This window comes from Eulemur rufifrons, chromosome 2 (assembly GCF_041146395.1).
Source record: "Eulemur rufifrons isolate Redbay chromosome 2, OSU_ERuf_1, whole genome shotgun sequence".
Classification (NCBI taxonomy): domain Eukaryota; kingdom Metazoa; phylum Chordata; class Mammalia; order Primates; family Lemuridae; genus Eulemur; species Eulemur rufifrons.
This window is the reverse complement of record NC_090984.1, coordinates 12,034,583-12,059,026: the sequence shown is the minus strand read 5'-3', so window position 1 is coordinate 12,059,026 and position 24,444 is coordinate 12,034,583. Positions and strand designations below refer to the sequence as shown.

Sequence of the window (24,444 nt, the reverse complement as noted above, 5' to 3'; positions counted from 1 at the left end):
ATTCCAGGTTCTAGGGCTTAGAAATCAAACAACGTCCTGAAAAATGGTCTTTTTTTACTTCTTCCCTCTGAAGAATTGTTTCAGAGCCCTCTTTATGTCTTTATTCCTCAGGCTGTAGATGAAGGGGTTCAGCATGGGAGTGACCACCGTGTACATCACCGAGGCTGTTGCGCTGGAGTGTGAGTTGTGTGTAGCAGCAGAGCCGAGGTACACCCCGAGGCTTGTGCAGTAAAATAAGGAGACGACCGCGAGGTGAGATGCACAGGTGGAAAATGCTTTATACTTCCCCCGAGCCGAGGAGATTGCACGTACGGAGGAAACTATCTTAGAGTAAGAGTAAACAATCCCAGCCAGGGAACCACCACCCAGCAGTATAGCCGAGAAATACATCACCACGTCATTAAGAATGGTGTCAGAACAGGCAAGATGGACCACCTGATTAAGTTCACAGAAAAAGTGGGGGATTTCCAAGTCAGTACAGAAGGACAGTGACAGCACGGCTAAGCTTTCTAACAGGGCATCCAGGGCACTCATGATCCAGGACACCAGAGCCAGCAGCACACAGAGCCCGGGGTTCACGGTAACAGCATAGTGCAGAGGGTGACAGATGGCCACAAACCGGTCATAGGCCATCACCGTCAGGAGGAAGCTGTCCAACACTGCAAAGAGGACAAAGAAGTACATCTGGGTGACGCAGCCTGCGTAGGATATGACTTTGCTCCGTGTCTGCACATTCACCAGCATCTGTGGGACAGTGGTCGAGACCAAGCAGATGTCTGCAAAGGACAGGTTGGAGAGGAAGCAGTACATGGGGGTGTGCAGATGGGAGTCTGAGACTGCGGCCAGGATGATGGGCAGGTTCCCGAGCACAGCGACCAGGTACATGGACAGGAACAGCCCAAAGAGGAGGGGCTGCAGTTCTGGATCCTCTGAAAATCCCAGCAGAAGAAATTCTGAAATTCGTGTATCATTGTCTGGCTCCATCTGGTTGATGGGAAAACTAAAAGTGAGAAAGAGAGCATGACACAAGCGTGCATTACAAACCTGTCAGAAGTGTTATCAGTTATAGTTTAAAGTCAAAAAGTTAATTTCTGTTTTTAAATTTTTGTTATCTTTGACAAGTAAAATTATGAGTATGTTGTACAACATGATGCTCTGAGGTATATATAAATTATGCAATGGCTAAATCTAGTTATTAATTATTGCCATCTCCATTGTCTCATGTAGTCATCATTTTTGAGGTGAAAATACTTAACATTCACTCCTTTAGAATGCTTTGAGAATACAGTATATCATCAACTGTAGTCACCATGATGCTGTCCAATAGATCTCGGGGACTTACTCCTCCTATCTGACTGTAATTTTGTATCTACTGACCAACATCTCCCCACCCCTCACCCCAGCCCTCCCAGCCTCTGGTAACATCCATTCTACAAGAAATTAATTTCTATATTTTGTGTGAGGATCTGGTCCCTGTTAGGGGATCACCTGAAATCTCCCATTAAGAATTTCTGCCCCACTTACAGCCTTTCCCTGAGGCTATATATTATAAAGGATTTTTTTGTTGTTGTTTGTTTGTTTAGTGTGAGGCAGCCTCTCGCTCTGTCACTACTGGAATGCAGTGGCATCATCATAGCTCACTGCAGCCTTGAACTCCTGGATTCAAGTGATCCTCCTGCCTCTTCCTCCCAAAGTGTTAGGATTACAGGTGTGAGCCACCTCACCTGGCCTGTATTCTAAAATTTTAATGAGAAAATCTTTGACATATTTGAGGAATATAAAGTAAATTTTGACATGTTCCAAACACTGTCTAGACAATGAATGAATGATGCTATGAAACAAAATTTCCTGCAATCTAACGACCAGAGACAAAATACAAGCCAATAATAAAATATACCACATTCTGTGTTAGATGGTGATGAATCCTATGAAGAAAAAGAAAGAGGTAAAAAGGAAAGCATGGCATTTTTTTTCTTTTCTTTTCTTTCTTTCTTTTTTTTTTTTTTTACTGGGCATCCAGGAAAGAGCAGCAGACAGTGTGAGAATTCAATGGAGACCATGATGAAGACAGGAGGGAGTCACAGTGCTCTCTGCAGAAGTGTGTGCAAGGCAGTAGAAATGATCATGAAAGACCCCGAGGAAACTGTTCCTCAGGTGCTCAAAGCCTGCAAGGAAGCCAGTGAGGCAGGGAATGAGCAAGAGCAGAGTGATGAGAGATGGTGTCTGAGGATGTCGAGGAATGAGGTGGCCTCCTGCCTGCTGAAACTTGAAGACACAAGGAGTCCACCAATCCAGATGTTGTTGCATTTGTACTTTACTCATTTGGTTACAAAGGTGTCCCAGGAATTGCAATGCATCCCCTCTTTGCTTCCCACTGTTGCCTTGAAGCATAGCCTTTATAGTATGAGTACCTGTGGAGCACAGAGCCCAGGTGCCCTTTCTCTGAAAGCTCTCCTCACGCTAAAGGGTGCACACACACACACACACACACACACCCCCATAATGCAGCCAACATGCAGCACACCGTGGCCTCCCAATGACGTGTTACTCCCATGCTCTTCTAACTCCTGCTCACACTAGTTGAAAAGAATGACATAAAGGCACGTTGTCAATGTCAAATTATCTTTTCCCAAGAGAATAAAGAAATGGTGCCCAGAAATTCCAGTTTGGAAATCTCCCATATACATTTAACCTAAGGCTTGATTTTGGTATGGCTGTTGTCTGCTTTTTGTTTAAAGAAATATCCTCTTTTTATTTCAGCATATGGGGGTACAAAAGTTTAGGCTACGTATATTGCCCTTGCCCCTCAATCCCCCCGAGTCAGTGCTTCAAGCATATCCATCAACTAGACAGTGCACATTGCACTCGTTATGTACATATACACCCATCCCCTCCCCCACCACATCTGCCTGACACCTGGTTAATGTTATTCCTAAATGTGCTCTTAGGTGCTGATCAGTGAAACCAATTGGATGGTGATTCCATGTGGTGCTTATGTTTCCATTCTTGGGATACTTCACTTAGTAGAATGGGTTCCAGCTCTATCCAGGAAAATACAAGAGGTGCCATATCACCATTGTTTCTTATAGTTGAGTAGTACTCCATGGTATACATATACCACATTTTATTAATCCACTCATGTATTGACGGACATTTGGGTTGTTTCCACATCTTTGCAATTGTGAATTGTGCTGCTATAAACATTAGGGTGCAGGTGCTTTTTTATATAATGTCTTTTGTTCCTTTGGGTAGATGCCCAATAATGGGATTGCTGGATCAAATGGTAGGTCTACTTGAATCTGTTTAAGGTATCTCCATATTGCTTTCCACAGAGGTTGCACTAGTTTGCAGTCCCACCAGCAGTGTATGAGTGTTCCTGTCTCTCCGCATCCATGCCAACATTTGTTGTTATGGGACTTTTTGATAAAGGCCATTCTCACTGTAGATAAGTGATATCTCATTGTGGTTTTGATTTGCATTTCCCTGATGATTAGAGATGTTGAGCATTTTTTCATATGTTTGTTGGCCATTTAAAGAAATATCTTAAACAACCCTATTAAAAAGTGGGCAAAGGACATGAACAGAAACTTTTCAAAAGAAGACAACAATGGCCAACAAACACATGTAAAAATGCTCAACATCTCTAATCATCAGGGAAATGCAAATCAAAACCACAATGAGATATCACTTATCTACAGTGAGAATGGCGTTTATCAAAAAGTCCAAAAACAACACATGTTGGCGTGGATGCGGAGAGATAGGAACATTCATACACTGCTGGTGGGACTGCAAACTAGTGCAATCTTTGTGGAAAGCAATATGGAGATACCTTAAAGAGATACAAGTAGACCTACCATTGGACCCAGCAATCCCATTACTGGGCATCTACCCAAAAGAGCAAAAGACATTCTATAATAAAGACATCTGCACCCTAATGTTTACAGCAGCACAATTCACTACTGCAAGGATGTGGAAACAACCCAAGTGCCTGTCAATCCGTGAGTGGATTACTAAAATTTGGTATATGTATACAATGGAATATTACTCAATTATAAAAAACAACAGTGATGTAGCACCTCTTATATGTTCCTGGATTGAGCTTCAGCCCACTATCCGCAGTGAGGTATCACAAGATCGGAGGAATAGCCTCCACATGTACTCGCCGTCAAATTGACACTAACTGGTCAACGCTATGGTGCTCACACAGTAGTAATATTCTCCAGGGATTTGGGCGTTGGGGGGATAAACCCACAACTAATGGACACGGTGTGCATTGTAGAGGGGAATGGCAAGCCTCTAAACCTCACTTGGGTGAGGCAAAGACATAAAATGTGACCAAAACTTTTATACTCTCAAAATACTTTGGAATTAAAAACAACACCTAAGAGCACATTTAGGAATAACATTCATCGGGTGTCGGGCAGATGTGGGGGCAGGGAGGAGATGGGTGTGTACGTAACGAGTGCAACGCCCACTTGTCTGGGAGATGGACACACTTGAAGCGCTGAATTCAGGGGGCAGGGAGCAAGGGCAATATACCTACCCTAAACTTTTGTATCCCCATTATATCCTGAAATCTTTTAAAAAAGAGAGAAAAAAATCTGCCCAGCTAACAAAGAGAGAGAGGAATTAATTGGACCTCAAGGGAGAGGCCAACCCAATAAACTCAGGTAGTCTCTAAGGGACAGTGAGGAAGAAATAACTTCCTTAGTTTTCAAGACATTCCAACTCCTCTCGTATCCCCTAATGTGCAGCAAAAATATTAAAAGACAAAAGTATGTTTGCTCTCATGATAGTTTCTTTGGCTGTGCAGAAGCTTTGTAATTAGATCAGGTCCCATTCATTTATTTTTGTTCTTGCTGTGATTGCTTTTGGGGTCTTCCTCATAAATTCTTTGCCTAGGTCAATGTCTGGAAGACTATTTCCATCGTTTTCTTCTAGAATTCTTTTAGTTTCCTGCCTTAGGTTTAAGTCTGTTATCCACTGTGAGTTGATTTTTGTGAGAGGTGAAAGATGTGGAAACAACCCAAGTGCCCATGAATATATGAGTGGACTAATAAAATGTGGTATGCGTATACCATGCACTTCTATTCAGCTACAAGAAACAATGGTGGCCGGGCGCAGTGGCTCACGCCTGTAATCCTGGCACTCTGGGAGGCTGAGGCGGGCGGATTGTTTGAGCTCAGGAATTCGAGACCAGCATGAGCAAGAGCAAGACCCCGTCTCTACTAAAAATAGAAAGAAATTATATGGACAGCTAAAAATATATACAAAAAAATTAGCCGGGCATGGTGGCACATGCCTGTAGTCCCAGCTACTCAGGAGGCTGAGGCAGAAGGGTTGTTTGAGCCCAGGAGTTTGAGGTTGCTGTGAGCTAGGCTGACACCACGGCACTCTAGCCCGAGCAACAGAGTGAGACTCTGTCTTCAAAAAAAAAAAAAAAAAAGAAAGAAAGAAAGAAAAGAAACAATGGAGATATGGCACCTCTTGTATTATCCCGGATAGAGCTGGAACCCATTCTACTAAGTGGATTATCCCAAGAATGGAAAAATAAGCACCACATGTACTCACCAGCAAATTGGCTTTAACTGATCAACACCTAAGTGCACATATATATAGTGATAACATTCATCGGGTATCGGGCAGATGGGAGAGGGGAGGGGACAGGTATATACATACATAATGAGTGCGATGTGCACCATCTGGGGAATGGACACTTGAAGCTCTGACTCAGGGGTGGGCAAGGGCAATATACATAACCTAAACATTTGTACCCGCATCATATGCTGAAATAAAAAAAAGACAACAGTGAATTTACCAAATGACAAATGTAATTGTGTCTTTTTTGTGTCTAGACATGTACAGATTGAGAACACAAATAGAAGTAATGAGTAAATGGACTAAACCAACAGTTCAAAAACGAAATATACAATGAACCCCCAAACTTGGGCATTTTTTATGTGAAACACTAAAAAACTTATTTTTTGTGCATCTATTTCATGTTTATTGGGTCATGTGGTTTTTATATGGTCGGATAGCAGGTGAGGCAGCCCTTTTCTCATTTCTCTTGCATGGCATCTTCTGTTTGGGATTCCAGGTCTTTACATTGTGATTTCTTTTGGACAAAGGCAATGGGCACACTCTGGTCTGGGTTCTGGCTTTCCTCTTACATGCAAACGCCTCCCCAGACCATACTCTGTAAAATCCTGCACACACCAGGACAAGGATATGGTTTTGGAATGAATAAAATCCTACCTATGATTTATCCCTGAAGACATTGTATCATAGATGCATTTATTATATTGTTCTGTGTCTTCACCATTATACTAAAAGATCCAAATGTGCAGGAACTTCACCAGCTTTGATTACTTTTGCATTTTCACAAATGTACATGAATAAGTGTACATTTTATAGAACAAAATTAAAGCAATGAGAAATGAAATAAAAAGAATGCCAGGGGAATAAAGCTACATTATTTCAAAACTACCATGTTCAACAAAATTGGATGGAACAGAAATTAACTGACACAGGATATAAAATGACAATAATTTAATAATATCAAAATAGAAAAATATTTAACTAGCAACCACAGAATACTACTCAACTACAAAAAACAATGGTGATCTAGCACCTCTTATATTATCCTGGATAGAGCCAGAGCCCATCCTTCGAAGTGAGGTATCACAAGGATGGAAAAACATGCACCACATGCACTCGCCATCAAACTGGTACTAAGTGATGAAACTAAGGTGCTCACATGGTAGTAACACACACTGGGTGCCGGTCAGGTACGGGGGAGGGGGACGGATAAACCCACAGCTAATGGAGATGGGGCGCACTGTGTGGGGAAGGACATGCTTGTGGCCTGGCTCGAGTAAGGCAAATGCATTTCATGTAACCAAAATATCTGTACCCCCATTACATCCTGAATTAAAAAAGAAAACAAAAAAAACCTAGGCATAAAATTAAATAACATATAATGAACCTAGAATGTTCTGGCACATAGCAGATACTCATTATTTATTGAATGAATCAGGAAATAGGTCTCACTATATATGCATATTTAATATATGACAAGACCGTATTTCAAGTTGGTCGGAAAAGGCTGGATTATGGAATAAACGCTGGCATAAATGGCTATGGACCTGGAAGGCAATGAAATTTGTCCTGGTCTCACATCTTACAAAGAACTATCTTGTTTAAAGACAATAGTGTAAAAGTAAATAATACTTGTTAGATGAATATGCAGAAAACCACATAAAAATCTACATATCGGCAAACCATCTTAACTAAAGCAAGAAACAGAAGAAGCTAGGCATATACATATAGCTAATAAAATTTAAAACCTTTTATGACCAGAAATATCCTCTTAAGTGTCAATGAAGAAACAATATTCTGTAAAAATCATCTGAAATGGTGATGACTGTAGAAAACTGGGTAGACAACAATAAGCAAATCAAAAGAGCGATCTTGTATATGCATCTTTGCTCAAGCCCAGTAATAGTTTAAAACAACAAGAAATCTCTTTCAAACTCTTCAGCCTGGGAAATAACTTAGCTGCCACATTGAATGGGGAAAGAACTTTTAAATAGGTAGCAAAGTAGTACTCTCTAATTTACCTGGCAGAAATGTGAAGTATTACAAGATCCTGGGAAAACAACCTGAATACAGTTATACATATTAAAAATATGGATATTCATTAACTTGAGGTTTCTCAATCCCAGCACTACTGAAATTCTTGCTCAGGTCATTTATTTTGGGGGAGTTTGTCCTGTGCATTGCATTAGTTTCCAAGCCTCTCTGTTCTCTGCTGACCCTTCTCCAGGCTGAAAGCCAAACATGGCATTGTTCAATGTCACCTGGGTGACAAAATCCCCACCCCCACTGTGAGAAAAACCACACATCACTTTAGTCAGATGATAAAGAATGATTTCCAAATGATGGCCAAAGGTGATGCAACCTCTAGAAATAGACCTAGTACAAAGCCAAAAGGCACCATTAGAAATGAGAAAGGCATGGAAACAAACTCAAAATGTATGTATAAAAGACAGTTTATTAGCCAAATCATGCAGAAGAACTTTCTGTATTTATAATGCAATTAGTGAATGCACTATGACTGATTGTGCTACACGAGATGTATATTGTTAATGCATTCCTCTCACATACATTGACACATAAATGAACTAAACAACAAAATGCCAAAATCAGTGGAAAAAATCCAAATGTTTGAAGAATGCATTAAAAAAGGAATAAAAACACTCAAAAGCCACCATAAAAAGGCACAGAATGTGCACAATTTTCAACACAGTGATACATGTGTAACACACACAAAACTAAATTGAGCCTCCCAGGTAAGGGAATAATTGCAGTGTAAAAGTCATTAGTATACTACCTTTCACCCGTTAAATATATTTCATTTTTCATTTGAACAGCCGGCATGACAGAAGATATTGCAAAATGTTTGTATCATCAACTGTTATCGTCAAGTAGTATCTGCAGGAAATTCATTGGTCTGGATCTTTCTCATCAATATGAAACATGCCTAAATATGCCCCATCTTAAGAATAAAAAGCAAACACCTGCACTTCAGTTTATATTCCTCCACGGTGAAGACCCTATTTCTCTTCTCCACTTAGTTGCTAAGACATTGGTCATATGTTCTGCTTTCTCTGGAACCATCTTAAATCTTCCAGTTTCTTTTCTAACTGGGCTTCCATTACCATCACTTAATCGTCACCTATCATCCTCCATTGCTGGGTTCAATATTCACTTCACTTTTTAGCATCATAAGTAAATACATGGATCAATTAATTGATCTAGCAAGCAAGCAAACAACCACAGCAAGCTCTCCACTCTGGCTAGGCTAGATTTTCTCCCAGGTGACCTCAAGGATATATTCATGGCTTCCATTCTCCATGACCCTTTCCTACAACATCTACTGGACTATTGGACTCACCTTCATGGCTTTTCTGAAAGGAAGATCTCCATGCAGATGTCCGAATTACTTCCTGGATGGTTGACCATGGGTTTGGAAACTCAGTCCAAAGACAAGGCAGAAGGGAGAGGTGATACATCAGAACTTGAGCCAGATGTAGGACTCCAAAAGGAACAACCGTGTCCCATCCAGCCCAGGGCTGTGTATGCTGGGGCCAACAGCAGGGGAGATATTTCCAGCTTTGTATTTCTGCTCATTAGGCACATTTTCCTCCTGCGATTCCAACCCTGTGCACATCATTTCCCTCAGGGACATTGCTCTGCAAAGAAAGAACTGTTTTTCTCTTGCATACTCTGTCCCCAAGACACTGGATTACACATGAGCTGGATCCAGTCTTCGTTGCTGCTTCTCCACAGACTTGATTCCCTTCCAGAGACCTAACCTGTTAAGACTTGAACCCAAACCTGAGTGAAAATGTTCTCCAAAGTCTAAACTGAGGAAGCTGTCCTGACTAGGTCGCTTTGATCTCCAAAGCATTGACAGATGATTGGAACACAGACCTTGATATCTTCAAAAAATTGCTGTTCCCTTCTTCACCAAGGGGTGAACTGTGTTCTCTTGATCAAAAACCATTGATAACTGGATCGCTTGCTTTCATGAGGGTTTTGCCAAAACGATTAGAATTTTCATGTTTATAAAACAGGGTTAAGAGCTGTTAGCTTATCCTTCATTTGTAAAAGGGTTTGGACATCTTAGGAGATATGTTTAGATGTTTTTATGCAAGTTACCCTGAGTTTAGCACTTTATAAGGATGATCTCATTTAACTCTTTTTACACATTGTGTAACATTTTATTTTGTAACATTCCATGTCATTTTTTTCTGTTCTGTAGCATTCCAATTGCTAACATTCCATTCTACAATATTTTATTGCATAAACCCTCCATTCCGCTCGATTCAATTTCATTACATTCTGTAACATTCCATTCTGTGACATTTAATTTTGTAACATTCCAATCTGTGACATTACAATGTATGACATACCATAATGTGACATTCCATTCTCTAAAATTCCATCCCGGGCCATTTCGTTCAGTGCCATTTCGTTCTCTGACATTCCATTCTGTCCTATGCCACTCCATTCCATTATGGAGCATTCCCTTCCCTGACGTACCGTTCCATAACATTCTATACTGTGACATTTTATTCCATGAAGTGCCACTACGTGACATTCCATTCCCTAGCATTTCATCCTGATACATTTAATTCCATAGCATTCCATTCTGTTCTATTTTGTTATGTAATATTATATTCCGTAACATTCCATTATGTTACAAGAGCTCATTTAATTTTGTAAACATTTATTTATTATTCATCAATCAATAATGAAATTAAGACATTAAATTCAAAAATAAAAATCGACTTAATCACAAAAGGCAAAAAGGTAGCAAGAAGGAGCAAGAGATTTGAAATAAGATGGAAACGTGTAAAGGTGATTTATTTCTAGTAATGATGTGGAAAAATTTTCTAAGTTAAGAAAATTTGGGTTTTGGGGTGGGTACAATACATGACTGACTGAGAGATTTACCACACAAAATTTATAAACTTTCACATATTCCACTGACACACGACACCTACATAAATATTAATAACTAAATGATATTCAGCTAACTTGGTGAGAAAACTCTAATTCTTTGACTGAAAGAATGCTAACAAAGGAATAAAAAACACTCAGACCCAAGGACAAAGAGACAAAAAATGTGCACAATTCGCAAAAAAGAAAGAAAAAGGTTAACAGAACAGCAGACACTATTCATGAAATAATTTCAAGTAAGAGCCTCTTTAGTATTCCCATTTTGACCCATCTAAAATAATTTTTTTTCATTTGAATATCCAGCATGAGAGAAGATATTGTGAAATGCACATCACGTGAATGACTGTTGCAAGGTAATATTTGCAAGCAATCCACTGGTCTGGATCTTTCTAATGAATACAGAAGCATGCTAAAATACCCTCACCTTAAATTTTTTTAAAAAGAAACCTTCAATTCATCACACAACACCCCACAACTAATACTCTACCTTCCTACTTCTTTTGTTAAATTTTTATTTTTTTAATTTTATTTCAGAATATTACGGGGGTACAAATGTTTTGGTTTACATATATTGCTATTGTACCATTTGAATCAGAGTTTCTTTAACTGCAAAAGCCCATGGACATATTCTAATTTTATTGGAACCCCTTTATGTTTTGCATTCCTTCTTCAGTTTCACCCAACTGCACTTCCACACTTACTAATTAATTGTCAACAATGATCACTGCATTGCTGAGTCCGGCAGACATTTAGTTTTTTTGTTGTTGTTGTTTGATACTGAGTCTTGCTCTGTTGCCCAGTAGAGTTCTGTGGTGTCAGCCTAGCTCACAGCAACCTCAAGCTCTTGGGCTCCAGAGATCCTCCTGCCTCAGCCTCCTATGTAGCTGAGACTACAGGCGTGCGCCACTACGCCCGGCTAATTATTTTATATATATTTTTAGTTGTCCAGCCAAATTTCTTTCTATTATTTGTAGAAACAGGGGTCTCACTCTTGCTCAGGCAGGGTCTTGAACTCCTGAGCTCAAGCAATCCTCCCGCCTCAGCCTCCCAGAGTGCTAGGATTACAGGTGTGAGCCACCATGCCCATCTGACATTTATCTTTTTAACATATCAAATAAATTAATTATAAATTAATTAGTCAACCAAGAAAAGAAATGCATCAATCTCTTCACTTGGGGTAGGCTGGTTTGGCTTTCAGGTGGTCTCTGGGTAAACGTCTGCTTTCATCCTCTCTGAGCTTTTCCTGCAGGACTGACTTGGCTCTCAGACTCACCTGTGTGGGGTCTCTGAGAAAAAGGTGTCCATGTGGAAGTCTGAATTCTATCCTGGACTGTTGGGGTTGGAGACCAAAACTCAATCCCCAGACAAGACAGAAGGGAGGAGTGAAGCATTAGTCCCCTAACCAGAAGGAGGACTGCAAAAGATTGAACAATATTCCATCCATACCTGGGCTGTACATTCTTAAGGACAACAGCAGATGACATATACTGAATTTACCGCTCCTTATGTCTGCCAATTAGGCATATTTCCCTCTTGTTATTCCAACACCTGAGCACCTGGTCTTTCTGTGTGTCACTGTTCTAAAAAGAAAGAAAACTTTTCCTGCTGATTCTGTTCCCAAGACACCAGGTTAGAATTCAGGTGAATCCAGTATTACTCCTTCTCTTTCAGCTCTGTGCCCTTGGGAGGTCTAACCTCATTAGCATCTTGACCCAAATTTTGATGAAAACTTCCTCCAAAGTCAAAGATTGAGCAACTAGGTCTTACTACTCTTTACTAGTCTTTACTTGGTCACTTGGATCTTCAACGTATTGACTTGGCTTGCGGACACAGCTGTTGACATCTGCAGAAAATTGCTATTCGCTCTCCTACAGGGAAGAAGAGCGTGTTCACTTGCTATAAAACCATGGGTCCGTACTACAGTCCTGGCATCAAGACTTTTAACGAAGCAATTAGGAAGTCTATGCTTATAAAATAAGTAAGGAGTTGTCTTTCAGTCCTTCCCATTTGAAATATTTCGCAATTACATGAGATATATTTAGACCTTTTCATGAACTATGGACTGAAGTTGGAATCTTGTATGGTTTGTCTCATTTAATGATGTGTCTTATTTTAATACATTTCCATTCTATGAGGTCATACTATTGGGATTTGGGCTCAGCGCATGAAGTGACCTGCCCAAAGTTACAAGTGGAATCATGGATGAGCTTCGGTAGATCACCAGCAAAGTGATTCCAGTTCTATAGGTCAGTGGTTCTCCCAGGGGATGATTGTGCCTGCAGGAGCCACTTGGCAATGTCTGGTGAAATTTTGATTTTCACACCTGGGATGTGCTACTGCAACTAATAAATTTGAGTATGCTGTTCAACATCCTACAATGGACAGGCAAGCCCACAACCCCAAAAAATTATTTTACAGAATTGTTAATACTTGGGAGGTTGAGAGAGTATTTTAGTCCAGGACTTCTTCAACTCCAATATGTATATGATTCACTTGAGGGTCTTGTTCAAGTGTGGATACTTATTTGGGGCCATCAGCACAGGTCAAGTCACTCTGCATTTGTAACTATTTCTCTGTTGATGTTAACGCTGCTCGCCCTGTTCTGTGGACCACTCTCTGAGTATCAAGGCTGCATGTGGTCCAGTGTGAGAGTGAGGTGTAATTATTTGCAGGCCTTTTCCACCAAGAAGCCTACCACACACCTCCCGTCTGACTTTAGGAGGATGAACCCTTCCTTGGACTGGTAGCTCAGCTTTTGCATAAACAATTTTACACGTGCCTCTCGAGTGCTTTCCCCAGGGGAGGCAGTGAAACTTTTAGAAATTCCACCTTCTTTATGGAGTTTATGTGGAAAGCAAGTAATATTTTTAATTTAATCTTTTTATTTCAAAATATTATGGGGTTACAAATGCCTTGGTCACATAAGTTGCCTTTGCACCACCTGAGTCAAAGCCACAGGCATGCCCATTCCTCAGACAGCACCTACTGCACTAGGTGTGAATTTACCCATCCCATCCTCCCACTCCCACCTGCCTGATCCCCAATCAGTGTTACTTCCATATGTGCACATGTGTTGATCGATTAGTACCAAATTAGTGGTGAGTACTTGTGGTGTTTGTTTATCCATTCTTGAGATAAGTAATATTTTACAGCTTAGTGGAAGTTACGTGGAATACACAGCTGTTCATGGATAGCAGCTACTGTGACTGTATAATAGTTACCCATATACTAAGTTCTCTGTGACATTAGAAAGTATCTTGGGTCAGGAAGTGAGTCTAGCGTTGCTGTCCTCCTGGGACACAGGGAGTTGTGATTTTGAGGAGAAACCTCGTCCTAGGTCACTGTGCAGGCATCAAAGCGCTTGAGAGCCTAACGGTCTAAGCTCTGTTGTGCTCGGGTTGTCATACCTCTTGCCCTCGTGCTGGCTCCAGATAGTCACATCAGGAATTTTAGATTCTTTTCAGCTCTTCTACTATTTCTATATTCTACTCAAGAATATCTAGAAAGTTGAATTGCAAAGCAGACAAAAGCTCTTGCATGAGTCACTTTTGACCATGAAGACTGAAGACAGTTTACAGTAAAAGGAATAAGGCAGCTGAAGATGACGTAAATACACATATTGTGCACTTCCCTACAGTTCAATGCTTGTGACAAAGTTCTTTAAAGGGGGAGACGTGTTAGGACAACGGTAGGAGTCCTACTTCTATGTGGCACTGGGATATTTTAAGCAGAAACAGCAAGATGATACAGTAAAAAAATATAGAGCACGACACCAAATCTTTCACTGCCATGAAAAAAATGTTGTCACGATGGACACCAAGTTTCCAAACTTCTGTGAGTAGATGAACATCATCACAACAGATCTTCCATAGTCATTCAACGTGTGCCTGAAAATCTTACTCTGCCCTCTTTAAGGCCATCTCTGACTCTAAGGCATTCTAAAGTCAATTGATTCATGCAAACCTGTCTTTCTGTGTAGAGCACACTTGGAACACACACTTGATGAGCAATATTTCACTTCCTACTCTTTACAGGGAATATGGAAGACACTGTGGAAACTGAGATGAAAAGAGCACAGGATCCCGTTGGGGAAAATAAAATGCCTATGAAACTCACTTCTATGTCAAAGTTTACATCATCAGGAGGAGAAGCTAAGGTGGTGACAGCAAAAGGAACGACGGAGTCAAAAGTAGAAAACCGTGGTCTTTTATTCATCTACATTCAAGTTGTATTAATGCCCTTATAGTTGCCAAGCGTGGTTGATTTCATAGGACTAGTACAACTCACCAGTACATGAGACAAATAGGAACGCCCAAGTTGTTTCTGACTGTAGTTTGTGAATAACGTCAGGAAAGTAGGAAAATGACAGAGGACAAAAGAGTTGGATATGAGAGAGTAGGAAGCTTTATGAAGGAATGGCATGAATTCAATAAAGAAGTTGAGATCAAAGAAATTGAAACTCCAGAAAATAAATAGAAAGAGCAAAGGCTACTTCAATGATCTGATTATTGAATTGCAATTTCTGGCTCTGAGGCTTACAGCTCTGAAATCAATGGCACAACTTGAAAAATGGCCCTTTCATTGCATCATTCTGAAAAATCGTTTCAGAGCCCTCTTTATGTCCTTATTCCTCAGGCTGTAGATGAAGGGGTTCAGCATGGGAGTGACCACCGTGTACATCACCGAGGCTGTTGCGCTGGAGTGTGAGTTGTGTGTAGCAGCAGAGCCGAGGTACACCCCGAGGCTTGTGCAGTAAAATAAGGAGACAACCGCGAGGTGAGATGCACAGGTGGAAAATGCTTTATACTTCCCCCGAGCCGAGGAGATTGCACGTGTGGAGGAAACTATCTTAGAGTAAGAGTAAAGGATCCCAGTAAGGCATCCCCCACCTAGCAGCATAGCTGCCAAATACATCACCACGTCATTAAGAAAGGTGTCAGAACAGGCAAGGAGGATTATCTGATTAAGTTCACAGAAAAAGTGGGGGATTTCCAACTCTGCACAGAAGGGCAGTGGCAACACCATTAAGCTTTGTAACAAGGAATTCAGGACACTCATGATCCAGGACACCAGAACAAGCAGTGCACAGAGCCTGGGGTTCGTGATGAGCACATAGTGCAGGGGGTGACAGATGGCCCCAAACCAGTCATAGGCCATCACAGTCAGGAGGAAGATGCCTAACTCTGCAAACGTCATGCAAAAGTGCATCTGGGTGACACAGCCTGCGTAGGATATGACTTTGCTGTGTGTCTTGATATTCACCAGCATCTTTGGGGCCGTGGTAGAGACAAAACAGATGTCTACAAAGGACAGGTTGGAGAGGAAGAAGTACATGGGGGCACGGAGGTGGGAGTCTGAAATTGTGGCCAGGATAAAGAGCGTGTTCCCGAGAACCGTGACCAAGGACATGGAAACGAACAGCCCAAAGAGGATAGGCTGCAATTCTGGTTCCTCTGAAAGTCCCAGAAGAAGAAACTCTGAAATTCTTGTACCATTTCCTAGCTCCATGTTGTGGAGGTAACTACCGGGAAAGAGAAAAATAATGTGACTCGTTTTCACTCAAGAGGGTAACATTCACATAGTTGAAATGTTACAATTTATTTTTGCAGTTGATAATTAATTTCTATATTTTGTGTATTTAACTTGTTTCCTATTTGTTTCCCCAAGAACTGTTTCTTTATCTTTATTTTATTCTTTTTAATTCAGGATATTATTCGGGTACAAACATTTTGTTATATGTAATGCATTTGCCCCACCCAAGCCAGGGCTACGAGCGTGTCCCTACCCGATACAATGCCTTCTGGTTCCATTAGTTGTGGGTTTACCCCAGTCCCACCCACCCCACCTGACAGGCACCCAGTGAGTATTACCACCATGGTCATATATCTCCAGTTTAATGAGAAATTCTTTCACGCATTTGAGTTATACAGAGTGTCAGCCATATTCCAGGCACTGTTTAGGTAATGAACATAGCTTGCTTACAATTCAGTTTGATGGAGAAAGAATATGAGCTGATCAAGAAATAATCATGTGACATGTTAAATGGTTATAAGTTCTTAGAAGACAATGAAAGCAAACTAAAAGAGAGTGGATAGGGAGTGCTATTCTTTTGTGTGTCACGATGCCTGCAATCTGGTGGCCTTTCCATGGAAATGAAGATCATCTGCCGCACTCTGTCCGTATGGCTTCTCAAATATATTCCTGAGCTAGGCCCTGGGCTTTCAGGACTAGGGAGCCCTAATATCCTCTGGGACCCAGTGAGAGAAATTGTATTTAGTTCCTTAGTGAAATAGCTTTGCTGTGTCCATCAGAATTCAGGCAGGCTCATTTTGCTACTCCCGTCTGCAGAGCCCCTAAAGACTTTAGAATATCAGCCCCAGTGTCGTGGCGGGACGAAGTCCACCCACACTGTGCATCTTTCCCATGAGCAGGAGATCAACTCTGCAAATCCTGTATGTTGGCCCATTTGGAGCAAAGAGAAGATCTGTGGACCAATGAGAGAGGAGACATCTCAGATACCTGTCCAGGTGAGTGCCAGGTGGATCAGGTGGGCACCAGCTCTGGTCAGTGAGAAGAGCATTAGATTGGGAAATTATCAGTCAGGGAAACATTTTCAGTGCCCTTGACTGAGAAGTCTGGTTGAACGCCCGTAGTCAATTCCATCTTCTTTCCTCTTTCCCTTTCCTTTTAATCTCTTATATTTTACTCTGATTGTATAAAAAGATTTGTCCTACCTCCTCTTCATCTTTAATATTTCCACATGCATATTTTATCCCCTTCTTCCCCACTGTACATTCTTGCAAATGATTTTCCTTTATGTTAGTCACAATCTTCATGGAATCCTTTCTCAGTAAATTATGTGCTATTTTCACCCTTCATTCCTGTAATTGCGTAACACCTCACGTAGCCAAATGCCTTAAAATTTTCCTTCCCACTTTGATATGTTCCTACACTTTAAAATTTCCCCCCCTCCATATTTAGGATCAATATTTAAAAAGAAATAATCCAGATGTACCAGAGTTGCTTACTTTTTTAGTCACCTCGATCCCACAGTTTCTTTCTCTGTGTCCTTAATTTTTCCCCCTAACTCATTTCAGAACCTCAGCTTCAACCCAGAGAGTCAATTCCTGGTGACGATATTTTTGTGGAGATTCCGTCCATTGGTATGAAAAGGGTAAGGTTCACCAGGGATTATCCTTGGTCCTCTATGGTAGGAAGAGTGTGGGGTGCTGTAGGTTATAGACAAGCAACACAATAGCTGAAATTTGAGGCAGTTGGTGCCTGCCCAGGAGATGCAATTTCTTGGGAGAGAGTTGGTGAATCATGAATTGGCAGAAAATTCTAAATGTAGATCAAGCCTTGTGAGTCACACTTCACAATGCACATTTCGAAAGTTTTTGATGCATTATGAAGAGCCCTAATTTTACTTGACCAACATTAACGAGCATGTACTGTGCAGGTGGCTCTGTGCTAGAGCCTGGGCATTATAAATATTCATAACAAAGGGAGATTTCCATTTTCATAAAGTTCACAGTCTCTTCAAATGAGCGATACAACCAAAGAACGACGTGCAAAATTTGGAAAGGATAATGATAGGAACGAGGAGAAAGAACATTTAATTTTGCACGAGGCTGCCTGCAGCAAAGGACTGCCCAGTCCTCCTAGACGATTTGATGTTGACTAGGATTTTCCAGGGGGAGGATTGCTGGGGGGGTGAGAGGGAGCTGGAACTGAGGGTAGGGTACGAAAGTGCAGCTGTGTGGGGGAACAGTCATGAAAATGTAAATATTCTTTGCACTTTTGTCATAGGACTGCTGACAAAAGTCCAAAGAATGTTCATTGTTTTCCTTTTATTTTTTTAATTGAACCATATTTGTACGCGTTCCTGGGGTACGTGTGAGATTCTGTTACATGTGTAGAATGTGCAACGATCGAGTCAGGGTATTTAGGGTATCCATCACCTCGAGTGTCTATCATTTCTCTGTGCTGGGAGCATTCCGAGTCCTCTCCTCTGGCTATGATACATTGTTAACTATAGTCACTCTCCTCTGCTCTCGAACACTAGACCTTATTCCTTCTACCTAACTGTATGTTTGTACCCACGGACCAACCTCTCTTCATCTCCCACTGCTCCCCACACCCTTCCCAGCCTCTCGTATCATTCATTCTACTCTCCGCCTCCAAGAGATCAACTTTATTTTTTTGGGACAGGGTCTCACTCTGTCACCCAGGCTAGAGTTCAGTGGCATCATCCCAGCTCACAGAAGTGATCCTCCTGCCTCAGCCTCCTGAGTAGCTGGGGCTACTGGCATACACCACCACGCCCAGTGAATTTTTCTAATTATTGTAAAGATGGGGTCTCCCTCTTGCTCAGGTTGGTCTCAAACTCCTGGCCTCAAGCAATCCTCCCATCTCAGCCTCCCGAAGTGCTAGGATCACAGGCATTAACCATCATCCCAGCTTGAGATCAACTTATTTAACCTCCCACATATGGGTGAGAACATGTGATATTTGTATTTGTGTGCCCGGGTTATTTCACTTAACATAATGACCTCCAGCTCCATCCCTGTTGCTGCAAATGACATGGTTTTGTTCTTTTTATGGTCAAATAGTATTGCATTGTATATATCTACCATTTTTCAAATGATGTCAATTCTTCCTGTTGCTGAGAGCTTCCCAAGCTGGGATTAGAGATGGACAGAACATTCTGCAGGGGGCGTCAGCAGCAGACCACTGGATTTGAGGTGGTGGCTATGGAAGGACAACTGTATCTGTTTACTCTGGGTCTCCTCAGAAGACACTGAGAAGTGACATCAGGGCACATGGCTTTGCTCTTGGGAACCACACATGTCTGTGTGTCACTCTCTTCTCCAACTTACCTTGTGTTCTGGAAGGTAGACACTTCACTGTTGAGAGAAGACAGTCTGCTTTTCAAAATTCAGAGGGTCATCAGAAAGAAAGCCAAATTTACCTTCAGGAAACCACAGAATGTTCAGTGAATAAAATTTAATACTGTTATGTCTTCATCCCAGCCTGTCCAACATCAATTATACACTTAAGCAGTTTTTAAATATTGAGTAACAGTGTTAGAGTTTGAAGATTTAAGAGCAGTCTTAGAAAACCCAACCCAACCCATGACCACCCAGGGACATTCTGCTCTTGTCACCATACTTCTGATCCTGCTCTTCTAGTGACCCTCCGCTGGGCAGTAAGAATGCTCGGACAACATCACTTACAGAGACGATGGCACAGACTGGTCCAAGGAACCCCCATATAAATCCCTTTTCTGGGTTGAGCCAGCAGCTGAGCAAGACAGAGAATAAAAAGTGCATTGGTCCTTGGAGCTATGGAACAGTTATGTAAATCCGCTCCCTCCTCCTCCCCACTTCCTTCCTTCCTTCATCAACAAATATTGAGTGTGTCCTCTGTGGTAGGCTCTGAAGATACAGGGCTTTAAGAAACATGGTCAGAACTACAAGTGGAACTACTATTTGATCCAGCAATCCCATTACTGGGCATCTACCCAAAGGAAAAAAAGACATTCTATAAAAAAGACATCTGCACTAGAATGTTTATAGCAGCACAATTCACAATTGCAAAGATGTGGAAACAACCCAAGTGCCCACCAATACATGAGTGGATTAATAAAATGTGGTATATGCATACCATGGAGTTCTACTCAGCCATAAAAAACAATGGTGATCTAGCACCTCTTATATTATCTTGGATAGAGCTGGGGCAAAGGCAATATATGTAACCTAATCATTTGTAACCCCCGTAAGATGCTGAAATAAAAATTAAAAAAAAAGAAACATGTTCTTAAATCCCACAAATCTCAATTTAGGAATAATACACACAATTAAACAGATTGTAACAATAAAACAAAAATTGAAGGCTATCAGAATGTGTCATTGTACCATTGAATGTTGTACTTAGTTTGGGGTCTATGGGATTAGGATGGTTAAGGAGGATTCCCCAAGTAAATTACACATGAGCTGAGTGGATGTTACTGAGATAAACAGCACTGAAGCAGGGAGAAGTATGTAAATGTGTTAACTGTGTTTGAGAATCCTGTAAACTTAACATGATTTTAAGGGTTTTTTTCTTGCACTATTTAAGTTAATGTTTTTATCTGCTGCAAAACTGATCCACTGAGTTTAAATTTTTTATTGCTTTGTTGAGATATACTTTACATACCACAAAACCCACTCATTTAAAGTGTACAGTTCAGTGGGGTTTTTTGGAATATACAGACTTGTGCAACCATCACCATAATCTAACTTAGAATATTTCTGATTTTTCAAAAAGAAACTTTGTACACATTACACATACATTCTATCCCCTACTCCAGACTGAGGCCACTATGAATCTACTTCCTGTCCTTAGGTACTTACCCATTTTGAACATTTCATATAGATGGAATCATACAATATTTGGTCTTTGATTGCTGAATTCCTTCAATTAGCATAATATTGTGAAGGCTTGCCCATATTACAGCATTTTTACATGGATGAATAATCTTTAGAAAGTCCTTTTTTATGATTGAATAATAGCCAAGCATATGGCTATACCACATTTTGTTTATGCATTCATCAGTGATAGGCATTTAGGTTGTTTTCAGGTTTGGCTATTTTGAATACTGGTGCTATGAGTATTCATGTACAAAGTTGGGTTTTGGAGGTTTGTTTCTTTGTTTGCTTGTTTTTATTTCTGTTGTCCCAGCTGGCGTGTAGTGGTGTCATCGTACTTTACTGTAACTGCAAACTCTTGGGCTCAAGCAATCCTCCTGCCTCAGCTTTCCAAGTAGCTGGAACTACAGGCATGGGCACCACACCCAGTCAAATTTTCTCTGATTTGTACATATGGGGTCTTGGACTTGCTCAGATTGGTCTTGATCTCCTGAGCTCAAGCAACCCTCCCGCCTCGGCCTCCCAGAGCGCTAGGATTACAGATGTCAGCCGCCATGCCCAGCCCATGTACAAAGTTTTGTGTGGATATATGTTTTCACTTGACTTAGGTATACACCTAGGAATAGAATTGCTGGGTCATATTGTAAGTTAAACTGTGCTTTGAAATGGCCCCGCCATTTTACATTCCAACAAGCAATGTTCAAGGATTTAAATTTCTTCACATCCTCACCATTATTTTGCCTTTCTAATTTTAACTAATTCCAATGGGCGTGAAGTGATCTCATTGTGTGGCTTTTGATGTGGATTTTCCTAATGACTAATGATGTTGAGCAGTTTTCAGCACTTCTTGGTCATTCACATCTCTTCTTTGGAGTAATGTCTATTCACATCTTTTGTCCATTTTAAGTTGAGTTATTTGTCTTTTTTATAGAGTTTTTCAATTTAATTTTTAACAACAGTGCAAAAGAGAGGTTCTATTATGATCACAGGTTGGTAACTGAGAGCTTCAGTCTATTGCTCGAGGTTTTACTGATAGACATGGACAGACTTGACTCCTGGTCCTAAGTTAGGGAAAAGGGGAGAGTGAGGCAGAATATTTCAGGGCAAGGTATGTGGTAGGACATGTCAGGGCAACTGTAGTGTATATTGAGAAGAAAGGCATCAAGTATGCAAGAAGGACACCTAGAAAGAGCTCAGCTGATGCAGGTGAACATAAACTTTGGCAGAATGTTGTGGTTAAAAGTGAAAATCCAGGAGACTGACTTCCTGAATGGAGGTGTGAGAATCTTGGTGAACTTGCTCTTTTTCTAAAACAACAAAGTTACAAAACTAAAGCCATGCATTCCAAAACACTGGAAATTACCTAAATCCACAGAACACACTGAAAATAGTCTATCCAGGAGAAACTACTGAGCCTTGCTTAGTAAGACCAGGGAGTGGGGACTTCATGATGTCTTAATGTGAATGTGAAAGCTAAGATTCCACTGTAAATTTCCTGAAGTTTGAAGATGTGGCTTGTCACACAAATATTCTTGGAAAAGAGTGCAAAACAGCCAGGCAAGGACTTTATGGAAATCTTCTGACCAACCGTTGGGTGTCCATTAATTCATACGGACTCACGTGTGACACTTAGGACCCAGGATGAAAAATAAAGACAAGAACTTTCAAAAACCTAGTGAGGGCCGGGCGCGGTGGCTCACGCCTGTAATCCTAGCACTCTGGGAGGCCGAGGTGGGCGGATCGTTTGAGCTCAGGAGTTCGAGACCAGCCTGAGCAAGAGCGAGACCCCATCTCTACTAAAAATAGAAAGAAATTATATGGACAGCTAAAAATATATATAGAAAAAAAAATTAGCCGGGCATGGTGGTGCATGCCTGTAGTCCCAGCTACTCGGGAGGCTGAGACAGGAGGATCGCTTGAGCTCAGGAGTTTGAGGTTGCTGTGAGCTAGGTTGATGCCACGGCACTCACTCTAGCCTGGGCAACAGAGTGAGACTCTGTCTCAAAAAAAAAAAAAAAAAAAAAAAAAAACCTAGTGAGGAACTCAAAAGTCACACGCCTCAAGGAATACTGAATCTATAGAATTAATTTAGAAAAGCCATTAAGAAGCAACAAAAACCCTCACCAACAATAAACTTTGGGGTGGGATGAAGGTATCTGATAACAGGGGCATTACAATATATTATCTAAGGCCGGGTGTGGTGGCTCACGCCTGTAATCCTAGTACTCCGGGAGGCCGAGGCAGGCAGATTGTTTGAGCTCAGGAGTTCAAGACCAGCCTGAGCAAGAGCGAGACTCGTCTCTACTAAAAAAAATAGAAAGAAACTAGCTGGACAACTAAAAATATATATATATAATTAGCTGGGCACGGTGGCGCGTGCCTGTAGTCCCAGCTACTCGGGAGGCTGAGGCAGTAGGATCGCTTAAGCCCAGGAGTTTGAGGTTGCTGTGAGCTAGGCTGACCCCACGGCACTCTAGCCAGGGCAAAAGAGAGAGACTCTGTCTCCAAAAAAAAAAAGAAAGAAAGAAAACAACATATTATCTAAAATATCTAATTTTTAACAAAAATAGATACACAGAGGAAAAAGAACTATATGCAACATACACAGGAAAAAATCAGCTCAAAGAAAATATTTCTGAGGAGGCCTAGATTTGGGATTTAGTAGACCAAATCTTTAAATCTTTAAATCTCCTACTGTGAATATGTTAAAATGAATAACTACAAAAAAAAAAAAAAAATCAGGCCAGGCGCGGTGGCTCACGCCTGTAATCCTAGCACTCTGGGAGGCCGAGGCAGGAGGATTGCTCGAGGTCAGGAGTTAGAGACCAGCCTGAGCAAGAGAGAGACCCCGTCTCTACTAAAAATAGAAAGAAATTATCTGGACAACTAAAAATATACATAGAAAAAAATTAGCCGGGCATGGTGGTGCATGCCTGTAGTCCCAGCTACTCGGGAGGCTGAGGCAGTAGGATCGCTTACGCCCAGGAGTTTGAGGTTGCTGTGAGCTAGGCTGACACCATGGCACTCACTCTAGCCAGGGCAACAAAGCAACACTCTGTCTCAAAAAAAAAAAAAAAAAAAAATCAAACACCCCAAATAAAGTTTTAGCGACTATGTCAAGAAAGTGGAACCCATGTTACTGACCAAAGAAATGCAAAAAGGGTCAAACTCTATGGAAGAGAGTATGGTGGTTCCTCAAACATTAATAATAAAATTACCATATATAATAGCAACTCACTTCCCACTACATTTACATTCAATTCAAAAGAAATGAAAGCAGGATCATGAAGAGATGTTTGAAACCATTGTTTGCAATACCCAAGAAGTGTACCAACCCAAATATTCTCTGATGGATGAATGGATAAACAAAATGTGGTAGGCATATACATTCAATGGGATATTATTTACTCTTACAAAATAACATACTATCCCATGCTATGCTACACGTGAAACTTAAGGACATTATGGTAACTACAGGAAGCCAGTTACAAAAAGAAAAATACAACAT

General features: G+C 41.0%; 2 protein-coding genes across 2 annotated transcripts; both read right to left on the bottom strand.

Moving 5' to 3' along the window:
- Positions 1-54: 54 nt before the first annotated feature.
- On the bottom strand, positions 55-984 carry LOC138390165 (olfactory receptor 7A17-like). The gene has a single exon (XM_069479038.1). The coding sequence runs from the start codon at positions 982-984 to the stop codon at positions 55-57; it is 930 nt and encodes a 309-aa protein (XP_069335139.1).
- Positions 985-15,105: 14,121 nt separating this feature from the next.
- Positions 15,106-16,035, bottom strand: LOC138390172 (olfactory receptor 7A10-like). The gene has a single exon (XM_069479051.1). It carries the CDS (start codon positions 16,033-16,035, stop codon positions 15,106-15,108), a length of 930 nt encoding a protein of 309 aa, XP_069335152.1.
- Positions 16,036-24,444: the final 8,409 nt, after the last annotated feature.

Bases quoted from the DNA above. Each gene is read 5' to 3' on its own strand.
- LOC138390172 (XM_069479051.1), bottom strand. From the start codon at position 16,035: ATGGAGCTAGGAAATGGTACAAGAATTTCAGAGTTTCTTCTTCTGGGA.
- LOC138390165 (XM_069479038.1), bottom strand. From the start codon at position 984: ATGGAGCCAGACAATGATACACGAATTTCAGAATTTCTTCTGCTGGGA.